This window comes from Trachurus japonicus, chromosome 15 (genome assembly GCF_045865225.1).
Source record: "Trachurus japonicus isolate A0001 chromosome 15, Traja_1.0".
Classification (NCBI taxonomy): Eukaryota; Metazoa; Chordata; class Actinopteri; order Carangiformes; family Carangidae; genus Trachurus; species Trachurus japonicus.
This window is the reverse complement of record NC_140921.1, coordinates 29,137,248-29,151,145: the sequence shown is the minus strand read 5'-3', so window position 1 is coordinate 29,151,145 and position 13,898 is coordinate 29,137,248. Positions and strand designations below refer to the sequence as shown.

At 42.2% G+C, this 13,898-nt stretch overlaps 1 protein-coding gene across 2 annotated transcripts in view; it reads right to left on the bottom strand.

Moving 5' to 3' along the window:
• The window catches only part of LOC146973899 (ras and Rab interactor 2-like), a 76,885-nt gene that overhangs the window by 31,744 nt on the left and 31,243 nt on the right, over positions 1 to 13,898 (bottom strand). For both annotated transcript variants that reach the window (XM_085800914.1, XM_085800913.1), the window contains exons 6-7: positions 9,534 to 9,606; positions 1,065 to 1,156 (exon numbers count right to left, since the gene is read on the bottom strand). In XM_085800914.1, the coding sequence (XP_085657040.1) occupies positions 1,065 to 1,156; positions 9,534 to 9,606 (165 nt within the window). The remainder of the gene's footprint in view (positions 1 to 1,064; positions 1,157 to 9,533; positions 9,607 to 13,898) is intronic.

Genomic DNA, 13,898 nt, shown 5'->3' with positions numbered 1-13,898 from the left:
AGAGGAGAGGAGAACACCAGAGGAGAGGAGAGGAGAGGAGAGGAGAGTCTTTGCGTGTGCAATCAAGTTATGCACGTGAACCTTTAGTAGCCCTAAGAGTTACTCCACACTCTCTGGAGGTGCCGGTGGTGTCAGTGTTTTTAGGTCTGTGGTCTGGCTCTGCACCGAGGCCCTCGGCAGCGGGAGGAGCTCCAGAGACACCCAGCTGATGCGTGACTCCATGCCCAACCGAGCAGCACAGATCTGGGCCTGCAACAGGCTTTCGTGCCTGCAGGGTGAGGCATTAACCACCGGTATGTCAGTGGATGTTTGGAGCGCTGCCTGATTTACACACAACAGATGTAGGAGGCGAGGAGGAGGGCAGAGCGCTGATCAGTCCCGTCTGCAGAGACCTGAAGCTGGCAAACACAACGGGGCGCACACACAGTCCCCCTCAGCACAGACCCCAGACCCCCCCCCCCCCCCTCTCTCTCTCTCTGACCAACAACACTTCATCTTCAACACTACAGCACACCATCTTGTGCATTCATCCTTCAATACTGTTTCTTACTATGACTACACCTTTATCAGCATCCTTAATCTATATGTCAACTTTGATTTAAATTTTTCTACATAAATTTATCTACCCCCATAACCATTATCGCATAAATGTGGAAGATTTAAACGTTTCTACTAATTACCTCCCATTTTACCTTAATTATATTACCCACACAAAAATCTCATTATTTTTTATCCCTTCCGTATCAACCCCATAGTTAATTTATTCCCTATCCAGTTAACTATATATTTCCATTAAACAAAGTTAAAGTTTTCCATATCTTTTTCACATTTTTTGTATCGTTTTTATGTACCTTATTTTTCTGAAATGTAAATTTGTCTCAAGCTTTGTAAAAGTGTTTTTGGATTTCGTAATGTTGGTTTGCACCTCCAGGCCACCGTACGTAAAATCCCAATAAAACACGTTCAAGTTTGTGGTTGTAACGTGACAAAATGTGTAAAAGTTCAAGGGGTATGAATACTTGAATGAGTCTATAATTGAATAAATAATTGCAACTCCAACAGACCTGGTCCAAGTTTAGCAATCTCCTCCAGGTCTGCAGATGTTGTTGCTGAGGCGATAGCGCCTGGAAGCTTCAGAGTGAACGGCAACACGTCCCTGTAAAAAAAAAGACAGAGAGAGATAGAGGGATGAGTGTGTCACTGTGTTCAATAAGAGGAGTCTGTTCGGTTTTTTATGATGTTATCTCTAGATACACTGCAAAAACTCAAAATCTTTCCAAGAATATTTGTCGTATTTCTTGTCAAAATGTCTCATTTCTAGTCCAAACTAATCTCTTTCCATTTGAGCGAGGTGTGGTTGTGTTTTTGTTGGTTTGTGTGGGTTGTGTGTTTTTTTTTTTTGTGTGTTGTGTTTGTGTGTGTTGTGTTTTTTTTTTTCTTAAAATAAGACTACAATCACCTAAAAATTAACTTGTTTTTAGATCATTTTCACTTGTTTCAAACTAATTTTCACTTGAAATAAGTAGAAAAAATCTGCCAGTGAAAGCAAGTTTTTTGTGCTTGTAATAAGAAAGAAAAACTTGCTCCACTATCAGATTTTTCTACTTATTTCAAGTGAAAATCTGCTTGAAAGAAGTAAAAAGTGTCTAAAAACAAGCTGCTTTTTAATGTGATAAGTCTTATTTTAAGTAGAATGAGATTGTTTTGACTAGAAATAAGACAAATATTCTTGGTAAGATTTTGAGTTTTTGCAGTGTAATGTGATATTTTTTAGTGATCTGTCAAAAGATTCTTTGAGCACATTCTGATGGAAGGCTCAGCAATAAATCGACTTAATCAATTAATTGGTATTCGTGTTATAGGACAATTAGTCCTTGGGCCAGACCAGATATCGGTATCACTTAAGTGGGCAAAACCTTACCTATACTAAATTGTTTTTAGGGTCAATATAAGTAAATTAAAATATGATAGCCTTTTCATAAGGGCAGCTTTTTAATTTTTTTTCGCATTTTGTTATTTTCCAATATAGGCAGATTGTCATTAATTCTAAAAAGAACACAGATAGCCAATAAAACATTAAAAGTCATTTAACACTCTTTTTGGACATCACACATAATGTCACAGGGGACCCCAACAATGGTCAAGTGAAACCAGTAGGCTACCTTTGTAAACACACCCACACAGGTACTCTGGTGACCACTCCCACAGAGGTTAAATACCTGGGTCTTACTCCACTGTCTTTGTCTAACTAGTGCGGACTAGTGAGACTTGTTGCGTATAACTGATGAAGCCCCTTGGATAAGAGGCGAAACGTCTTCCCAGATAAATATAAGACCAGTTGCCTACGATTCAGTTTGCCCAGAAAAGAACGATGAACCTGGATGAATGAGAATATCCATAGACATCACACATAGTTTTTTCATGGTCCTTCGAGCCAGAGCGAACACCCATGCTGGAAAATGGACCCATGACCTGTTCAGCAACATGATGGGAGAGAGCAAGGAGAAAGGCCACAGTGGGAGAGAATGCCTCCAAGATATCTACAGACTTAACTTTATGGCAGGCCTCCCCAACAACCACAGGCCAGAGCAGCACCTGTATCACAGCCTCCTGAATCTGAGGCTGGAGTGGCACAACTATAATGGTTGGTATGGTTCCAGTCTTGATGGACAGAGTTGAGCAGTATGAGCAGGGTTACTCGGAGGGAGATACAGAAGAGGAATGTAATATAGAGCCCCAACAGACACCATATGCATCTAACCACCCCTACTGCCCCCCCAATGTGAGAAAGCCCAGTCTGAACCTAACCTATCTGAATCAGCACCTGTACCTGCTCCGAACCCCAGAAAGGTTTCCCTGTCTTCCAAACCATTTGCTTATCACCCAAGCAGTGTTGTATCTATTCCATTACATGCCCCCTCAGCCTGCACAGCAACCTCAAGCTCAAGGTGCTGTGTCTCAGCCAGCTCCAGTTTCATACGCCCCACCCTTTACTGGAGCTTCCCCCTGCTAATCCCAGCTTCTCTTTACCTGTGGCTCCTGTGCAGCAAACTATGGGCTCCAGGTTTTCAACATGAGTAGAGGGATCTTCATTCCCATATTTCAGCCATGATGACCCTCATGGGTACTGCTGAAGATGGCTCTGACTTACTTGTTGCCAACAGAGGAACCTGAACTGTAAAAATTTCATATCCTATTAGATCAGTTACAGCTCCTCTCTGCCCGCCATATTGCCCTTTCTTATGCACATGATCCACAACCATTCACTATGGCATTAGCAGCCTTAGAGTGACAGTATGGTCAACCACACCAGCTGGCCATGAGAGAGATGCAGACCATTTTAAATCTTCCTAGAGTAATTTCTGGAGATGATGCAGGCTTTCAGAATTTTGCAGTCAGAGTGAGATCATTGGTGGGAATGTTACAATCACTATGATCAAGAGAACGCATCGTCTCAGCATTCTGTGTACCTGTGATCTCCCAAATTCATTGTTCTTTGCATTCTTGGTATTGAGAATTTAACGTTGTTGAAGTGAGACTCTCTAACAAGGATAAAACCTTTGATACCTATGCCATCTTAGATGATGGATCTGAGTGCACAATGTTGTTACCTGGAACAGCAGAATATCTGGGTTTGGAGGGAGAGCCTGAGCAACTTGAGCTTCGTACAGTGAGGCAACAGACCGAGAAACTTGAAGGAAGAACCTTAGATTATCCGCTGCCTCAAGCTTAATTGACAGGGCTTTCACATCCACCACCTTTTGTTCACATTTTGTTGATCTGCGTTCATCATTGTTCAGTTACCAAAATAAAGAACTGATCCAATGTTTTAATGTACACAGTACACCACATGGTTGTTCTGTGAGCTGGCACCACCACCACCACCCCACCCAGCATAGTTTCTATCTATCTGTCTATCTATCTATCTATCTATCTATCTATCTATCTATCTATCTATCTATCTATCTATCTATCTATCTATCTATCTATCTATCTATCTATCTAATTGGAATAAGGTATTGGGAAGAAATAAAATTTGTCAAAAAGTATCCTTAATTAGAAGATACATTGCAATGATTTAGACCTGACCATCGGATAATTGAAGCTTATTTACACCTATATTACTGTAGATAAATTACTTGAAACACTACTTAAGGGTTTATTACAAGTCTCTATGGCTGGCCAATAGTTCACACCCAAAGGAGAGGATATGATGAAAGAAAGATGGGTTCCAGGGAAAGCACTTTTTTCGTTTTTGAACAGCAACAGTCTATTACTTTAAGAGGTGATAAATACTATAAAGCTGCCAGTCAGCAAGGTCTATCATATCAAAACTTAATCTAGGGGTGTGTAGGAATAAAAAAATCACAACTAGAATTTGCCCTCCCAGGTGATACCGATATGTGAAATTTTGGGTCTTGGCCCAAGGACTAAATATTTTTTTTAAAAAAAGAATATCTAGATTTTCTCCTCTCCTTCTCCTCTGCCTTCCTTGGACTCCTGCAGCTCACATCCTCCCCCCTTGTTTTCCTCTTACAGTGACACATAAATGCAGCCTTAGCTCCCCAAACAGGCCCAGTCCTGCCAGTTGTTTAGACTGGTCTGGTTTGGTTCTGCTCTGTGGCGTCCGACCTTGACCACACCACAGTCCACTGCAAAATTTTGTTCAAAGGCTGTTGATACTAAAGGCAGCAGCCACCTAATTTATTTCAACCTCTCAATCTGAGGCAGCAACCGAGTGGGAGAAACGTCTGTCACTGCGAGATGCAGCCAACAACAGCTGAGTCATTTCCTATTGCATCATACGAAAAGAAAAAGGACTTGGTGGAAAAATACGACTGTCAAAGTCACGATGCATATTGCTTGAAATATTGGGACCATATATAAAGTAACAACTCCCCCTGAAACTCAGTGTTGGGTAGTAACGCGTTATTAGTAACGCCGTTACGTAACGCCGTTACTTTTTTCAGTAACTAATAACGTAACGCGTTGTTTTTTTAAAATCAGTAACTCCGTTCCCGTTACCAAACGCTGCGTTACTCCGTTCCTTTCCGTTCCTTTGGTGAGGTTTTACAGCGGCACACACTTCCTATAACATTTCAGCGATCAATAAAGTTTCATTGAATTGAAAGAAAGACAGAGCGCAGACACTAAGCACTAGTTCGTGGCCGCCCTCTAGCATCCCACACGTAATCAAACACGCTCCATGAAGAGGACTGGACAGGTCAGAGCACGGCATGACGGCGAGCTAAGGTAACTTTGCTAACGCAGCATCCAAGACCAAAGCTGTGTCTCAGTTCAGGCTGCAGCCCCTGAACCGGGACACAGCTCGAGTCACAGCGCGCACACACAAGCACCCACTCCACCGAGCAGCAGCGGTTGGAGTCCGACAGACGGACTCCAATTATGACACCTGAAACGGTAAACACAGCTGATCGCTCTGGGTAAACACAGCTGATCGATCGATTAAAAAAATACCACTGGAGTGAATTTACTTCCGTCACTGAAAACAGTCTTAAACGTAACTCGAGATTTTTTTGCAGTTAGGTCAAGCTGCTGCTGACATCATGCAGCATGATGATGATGGTAAAATTGTACAGATAAAAACACGTGTTTCTTCATCAGCATCAGTAGGCTACAGAACTGAAATGACGGCTAGAGGGGAATTCAATCAACCTTTATTTAATGGGAGCATTGGAAAAAAAAAACCTTTTAAAGTAACGAAAAAGTTACTTTCTCAGTAACGCATTACTTTTTGGTTTAAGTAACTGAGTTACTAACTGAGTTACTTTTTTATGAAGTAACTAGTAACTGTAACTAGTTACTATTTTTCAGTAACTAGCACAACACTGCTGAAACTACACAGTGCACTTGTACAGACAAAATTACAGTTTGCACATTAACCTCACAGGTGAAAGTGAGTTAAAGGGATAGTTCACCCAAAATTCAAATTTCACACATTATCTACTCAACCTCATGTCGACTAAGAGCTGTGAGAATTTTCAGAGTCCTCCGTTCCTTCTCTGAGTTACGGGGGGGGGTCTGCGCAGCAGTATTTGTCCATATAATGGTTGTGAATGGATACCAACTTTCTTTGTCCAAAAAGACACACCAAAAAACATCCAAATACCTCCATAGTGCTCGTCTGTAATGTCCCTCTTGTATCGAAGCCCCGACATGAGAAATTGTTCAGAAAAAAATTAAGTAAGTCTATGTTTTAAGCTTGTTTGTAGCGGAAGCTCCCAGTGTCTCGGTTCACTGTTCCGCCGGTCAGTGCAAATCTCGCGTGATTTGCACTGACACAGGAGGAGCAGTGAACCGAATTTCTCATGTCGGGGTTTCAATACCAGAGGGACATTACAGACGAGCAATATGGAGGTATTTGGATGTTTTTTGGTGTGTCTTTTTGGACGAAGAAAGTTGGTATCCATTGACAACCATTATATGGACAAATACTGCTGCGCGGACCCCCCGTAACTCAGAGAAGGAACGGAGGACTCTGAAAATTCTCACAGCTCTTAGTCGCCATGAGGGTGAGTAGATAATGAGTGAAATTTGAATTTTGGGTGAACTATCCCTTTAAGGCAAATGCGCTAAATGGATTGCGCATGTTATTTTGCCAATTTGGGAGATAGAATCCTCGGTGCGGCCGGTTAGTAGATCAGCTTCAACATGTCTTTGCGTGTGCAATCAAGTTACGCACGCGAACCTTTAGTAAATCAGGCCCTAAGAGCAGGGCCGTAGCCAGGATTTTTGAAATACCGAGGTCATAGTCGTGGTGCGCGGGGGGGTGGCGTCAGAAATTTGGGGCAATTTTATATTAAAAGGCTTCAATCTGGTGCACTTTGACAGATAAAAACTACACACATCATATTAGATTAATGCCATTTTTTATGATATTATCATCACTAGTGATCATCCAGAGAAGACCCAACTTGAACACTGAATTCTGATGAGAACACACCATCCATTACAAACTGTAGACTAGCTCCTCACATTCGTAGCAGCCACAGAGTAGCAAAAATATTGTATTATAAAGTTTAATTCCAGCTCGAAAAAAAAAAGTCTGAAATGCAATGTGAAGGTCCTGGTTGTTAACATAAAGATGAACAGGTTTCTAGGGTGAAGTGTGCACTCTTTTTTACCATAGCTATAGCCTACTATTTTTGGGTGACTTCCTTCTGGAGCGTCAGCTGTGTTCCTCACTTTGAAACAGGCCCAGGAAGTTTGTTTTCTATTCCTTATAGTTACCACAAACATACATCTGACTGCTCCTTGTTGCAGCAAATTTTGGTTTGTGTTATAATTGGTTATTCACGTTGTTTAGCTATGTAGTATTTCTATGCATATTTTTTATTAGTAAAATATTGGTGTCAAACTTCATTTCGGTTGTATGGTCTTCTTTGAATGGGAAAATATGAAGAGGTCTAGGTGAAATCAAAATGAGCCAAAAACAGTTGTATTTGGATGGAGTGAATATTATGACACCGGCTATTAGTGAAATATAGCCTAATTAGTTTTCCAAAGGTCAAATTCCACCTGGACATACGTATCTCTGATAATAAAACAGCTGCAAAATTGTTCAGGTTCATTTTTTTAGCATCTACTTTTACACAGTTAGCCTACACATTACTTATTCATTTGCCTGATATCCCATGATTCAAAGGTCGATTTTACTCTAATGTGATATTTGTTAGTATTCTTACTAGGCAGAGATGAAAAATTTACATTTTCTACTGTAGCCTACTCCAGACATGTCTGTAGTAATCTCACCGGTCTTAGCTTTCTTTAAATAAATACATAAATAAATAAAAAAGACTGAAATAAAACTAATGGTTGCCTAAACTTTACACCGTATGCTCTTTGTTAAATCTGTCCAAAATTTTTTAGAAACAATTTCACAGTCTTTGTTTGTGAAATATTTGTGCTTGTGCACCACATATGCTCACATCTTGTGCATCTCCTGGGGGCTAAGCCCCCCCTGTCCTTAAAACTTAGTGACGCCCCTGTCTGTAAACATAAAATGTATCGTCACATTCACATAAAGTTGATGGAAGAATGGACAGTGCAGTAGATGCCCCCTCAGTATAGTATCTGCAGGAAAGAGGTCTCTGCTCTCCCCCACTTACTGTAGCTCAACTAGTGCATAGTGCAGGACACAGACAGTTAACAGCGCTGAATTGACCCTATTAAACAGCTGTATTCTCCGCATACATGAGGTTCCGTCCCGAAATAATACAGCGCTTCAAGTGCACGTATGTACGAAACCTTCACAGTGTAACAACTGGTTGGAAAGAGCAGTTTATCTAGAGCCAACCGACTCACTCAGTAGCCTTCTCCTCCATGCACACAGGCTCCGCGACGCGCTGTATCACTCGCTTTTTCCGAATGAATCGCCTTTTTTCCCGCGACCAGTAAACAAACACCAGCGTACGTGAGGGCATCAATAAACAAGAGCATTATGCCTACCGGAATTGTTTGGACAATAGAGGAGTCACTCAGTCACCTTCCATCTGTCCTCCCTAATACTTTGCACTTTTTTTTTTTTTTTTTTTCCATTCATTAGGCCGAAAAAAATACCGAGGTCATGACCTCGGTGTCCTCAATGGTAGCTACGGCCTTGCCTAAGAGTTACTCCACACTCTCTGGAGGTGCCGGTGGTGTCAGTGAAATTGGAATTTTGGGTGAACTATCCCTTTAAATTGTTTGATCGAATAAAAGTGAAAATTTGTTGTGAGTTATTTCTTTGTCAGTTGTAGATTTAATTCTAGCTGGGAAGAAAAAAAATTGAATTGAATCAAAACTGCAAATTGAGTTCGGTGGTAAAAGTACCTGAGATTCTATTTTTAGTCCGTATCGCCCGCCCCCGACCACCCACGAAAAGAGTCAGGACTGAGCTGAATGAATGACTACATGTAGTGAGTCAGTGTTTACAATGGAACATGCAGCAGTCATGTTTTTCTATTTTGTCTCTCCAACATCTAAAAATGAATCTCTGCTTCCTGCTTGAAATAAAACATCCTTTACACTTCCTCCTTGGCTTCTGTGGGTTTGTAGTTTTGTTTGTGTTGACCTTCAACTCTGTCCTACCTACGCAGTGACTCTGTCAGACAGCAATTCCTGTCCTCCTGTTCAATTCATTCATTAGCTTTCTTTAGGCAACACAGTCAGGAAAGAATAAATACAAACATCTTATATACTCAATATACCCAACTGCACCTGTCAGTGGTGTCAGGAGGCAAGGCAATTTTTTTATATAGCCCATTTCTACAAACAGTTTGTCTCAAAGGGCTTTACATAGCAGCTGAAGATATTGAGGAAACACATTGTGGATACAGCTGATAGGTGGAGCTGAAACTTTCCCTATAGTAATGATGTTATCGGCCCAGACTGCTGGGGAACTTCCCATGATGCACGAAACTCTTACTGTTATCATTCATCTCTTTCATCATTCATCTCAATCAACCTGCAGTGTTATCTCCGGACTGCACCTGTTTGTGTACTGGGGGAGTGACTGGCAGCGATGAACTCACCTGCTGATGCAGCAGAACGCCACCAGGCGGAAAAGGTCTGCAAAGCTGAGCCCCGATCCCTCCAGAGAGAACGCTGTAGGAGACCAGAGCAGAGGAAGAGCGTGATCAAGAGAGGAGAAACCTAATCTACACCATTTGGTATAAGAGAAGATTCACTAAATGTAATGCTACATGCCATGGAAATCTTTCTTAAAGGTCCAGTGTGTAAAATAGGCGGGAAAACCGTGATATCTAGCATTCAGATTCTAGTTTGCAGCGCTCACTGACTCACTCGCTAGCGCTCTCTGGTTGGCTGGATTTTCCGTTGGGGCTGCCGTACAAACATGGCGGCACAAGATGGCACCACTCTCAAGCAAGACCCTTGTTATATGTAGATATAAAAGAATAATTATAAGGCTACGAAAACCAAACTAATTTTATTTTATAGCGATTATACACTTATAAAGATATTCATGGATAGTATTTTGCTAATAAACCTTGACCTTGAATTATTACACTCTGGACCTTTAAAGCCCCTATACAGACTTTTCATTTAGTGTTGATTTTGGCGGCCCCTGTGGACGAAAGCGGCGGAATGAAGACCGCATTTCCCACTGTCAAGACGTTTGTCTGGCCGGCGCGTGTAGATTTGTTTTGAAACGTAGGAAAGACGACGGGACTTGCTTTTTTTTAAAAAAAATTTTAGCATCGTTATGTATCTATTCGTATGGTTTCGTCAGTGGTCCGACCCGACCATGCCTTCCAGAGGTCTACAATTAGACTACTTAGAAACAGCGTATCTTCACACTGATGGGCTCATTTGCTGTTGTTGGTAACAGAGACATATCAGCAGAAACCAGAGACTTTTGCGTATCCAGTTAAAAGCTCTGTACAGGGGCTTTAAGATTAGAAAAAGAAGAAAAAACAGAACTCCCAACCATGCTCCCTCTAAATCTGTATCATGTTTCAGTGGTGAAGGGGGCAGAGCACAAACACCTGTCAACGGGTGTTTTATTTTGTGAAAGTAACCGGAAGTGCGTTGGTCACAACGGCTAGCTTGAGTAGCGCAGAATTCGTCCGAACAAAATAGTAAACAGCTGGTATTTAGACAAATTAACGACACACTGCTGATCTAAACGGCTACTTTCTCACCTAAAAATGTTTGAAATGTGGATAAAGTGATATATTTACAGAGTATAGAGCTAAAATGAAATCAGCTTCTGACTGCTGATTTCAGCTCGGGTAGGAGGCAGGCTAACACTACCTATGCACTTCCAGTGTTTGAGCTAAGCTAATTAGCGGTGCGCCAGCTCTGCCTGTATCTCCCTTGTTACTGCACGCACAGTGGAAAGGATGGTGTCTATCTGCTGGTCATGGACTCAGGAGTGAGGCAAGACGCAAAAAAAAAAAGTTGGAGTATCCCTTTAAAAAAGGTCCAAGGTTGGGGCGTGACGGATTTCAGGAGGGAGAGAGTTCCAGAATGGGGGCCGCCACGCTGAAGACTCTGTCCCCTAAGAAAAAAAAGGTCCATTGTCTGGTATAGGGGGGATGGAGAGCTATCTATGTCAGAGCAACCCAGGGTACGGGATGATGTGTAGGTGGAGAAGGTCAGACAGGTACTGGGGGGCGAGGGCATGAAGGGATTTGTACAAGAGGAGGAGTTTGTAGGAGATGCGGGACCTGACCAGGAGCCAATGAGGGAAGGAAGAGGGTGGGGGTGATGCGCTGCCAGGGCTCGATGTGTGTGAGAAGTTTTGCATGTACATAACATGAGTCATGCTGATGTGCTGAGATTAAAGGAGAGACACTCAGTACGTTTACATGACACTTGAAAAAACCGAATTATTGCCTTAATCCGACTATAACTGGACAACTGAAGTGCATGTAAACACCTTAGTCCGACTGAAATCGGAGTTGAGAACTCCGATTAAGACACCCAGATAATGCGATTGGAATTCGATTTTCTCCGTCATGTATACACCTTAGTCGGAGTATAACTGGACAATGCATGTGCGCATGCTCCACAACAGTAGAGACGGCACAAAGTGGAGCAGAGAAGCCGCCCGAACCCGGCAAAGTAAAGAAAAAAACCCAACATCAGCACAGATTCAATGCATTTCACACAGCGCCACCAGCAAGAGTGTTTTATTTTTTTTTTAAAAAGAGAGAGAGAGAGGAAAAAGGAAGCCCGTATCCTATTCTCAGTGTGAATCCAGCCCAGACTGGCGCGTCTGGTCGGGAACTGCAGTTGAGAATTTATTATTAAGCTTATAAGTTGTTTATATTCAGTTTTTTACCAGGTGACAGAAAAGTCAACAGGACAGGGGGGCGTATTAACCCGCTGAAGCAACGGGTGACGCCGCATGAGGGGGCGGACCCATCAGTTATTCAGTTTTTTCAGTTGCATGTATATTGAGACAAGGACAGAAGTCCGACTTGACGCAAAAATCGAATTTTGAGCATAGCTCGATTAAGCTCTGCATGTAAACGTACTGACTGTAGAGATGTGAGCACATGTCAATCAACACGTTGACTTGACAACGACGGGTTAACGTTTAAAGGTTGACATGCTGGAGTGAGCTTGGACCGTCATGCGTTAGAGATGTCAGTACACTGTCTCTTTGTCTGGTGTCTTCAGCAGAGAACAATGATGCTGATTGGTACATCCACGTCTGTGGACTGTTCTCTGCCCTCACAGCACACAGCAGCAGTGATCAGAGCTGCAGGCCGCAGTGACTCACACAGAGCACATACTCTCTGCAGGTAACCATGGCTGCTGACAGACCAGCACGTCACTGACGGGACTGTTTGGAGGGAAGTTTTTTAAAAGACTAAAAATAGAATAAAGAAAAGAAGAGTGATAAAAGAGGAAGAGGACACCTAATGAAGAGAGTTCACCGACACATGGAGAACAACAGTGGTAGACGCTGGTAGAAAGCCTTAAAAGAGAAGAGACCACAGTGCTGACAGCACAAGCTCAGTCCAGAACACACACTGTGCCTGTTGTCTGGTCAGAGTCTGGCTCGCTTTCTGTCTCAGACCTGGGTCAGTCCTCTCTCATCCAGCTGAGCTGCACCATCCCACTGAACACAGATGAAGAACCCAGACTTATTCTGGATGTCTGAACATGATATATTGTGCTGTTTTCTATGCTCTAGCTAGATTCATTGATGGAGCTTGGAAAGGAAAGGATTATATCCCATATGAAATCATGGTTTGCTACTTTTTTTCCCTTTAAGACGACACGTTATAGCCACTCTTGAATTTATGTATTTAAATGTTTAGTGTCTTATAAGCCCATGTGGGTTGGACACAAACAAAATGTGCATGACACTTAAATAAAACAAGTTGTCACGTGTCACGATTGTGTTATATGAGAGCAGAGAAAATCTTCTGGGAGCCACCATCTGAGACTTGGTCTCATAGTAGTATTAGTATTTTTTAGTATTGTATTTTACACAGAATACAGTCAGTAAAAAGATGATGATTTATTTACACATTCTCAGGATGACATAAAAAAGAACTGTACACAGTAATTACGTGTGAGGAATGACTGAAAAGGCATAGGCTGAAGCAAATGCTTATACTATGCCTGTCCTACATTTTCATTTTCATAAGCTACAGCCCAAAAGAGAAAACAATAGAAGGAATCGCCTTGTTGTTTAGGCTACACAAACTTCTGGGTAGAAAACCAGCATGAGAACAATAGTGACTGACGAGAGTTTATATTTATATCTCATTTTTCACGTCAATACATCACCGTTAGACTAATCTGATGTTTGTTATGTCTATAAAACCAATGTTTGGACAAACATTACTATTTGTGTGTGCATGTTTTTGTAATTAGTCATGGTTATCGTAAATTGGCCGGGCTAACGGTTACCTGTTTAACTTTAATAACTCAGTGATGGTCCATGAAAAAAATATTTTTTCCGGCGGATATCTTATGGCGCATTTCCACTAGCGCGCTTCGGTTAGGCTCGGCTCGGCTCGGCTCGGCTCGGCGCGCTATTTGCGGGTTTCCACTATTACGCAGTACCTGCAACCAGGTACTTTTGGTATCACCTCAGCCCTGGTTCCAAGCGAGCCGAAGCGTTACTAAAACGTGACGTCAGCCGACTGCCTTCCACTGATTGGCCGATGAGTGTCGTCACTGGAAGCGTCATAACCGCGCGACGACCAACAACAGAAATGTTCCTGCTGAAGCCAATACATCCATGGCTGAAGCCTGTTATTACGTGACTTTATTAAGTTTTCATATTTTTTCATGCGAGAAAGTAACTGTTTAGATCCCCAGTGTGCGGTTAGTTTATCCAAACGACGGCTGTTTAGAAGTTTGCCCCGATGTTTTTGGGAGAAGTGAAGCTCCAGGTCCGAGCAGCGACC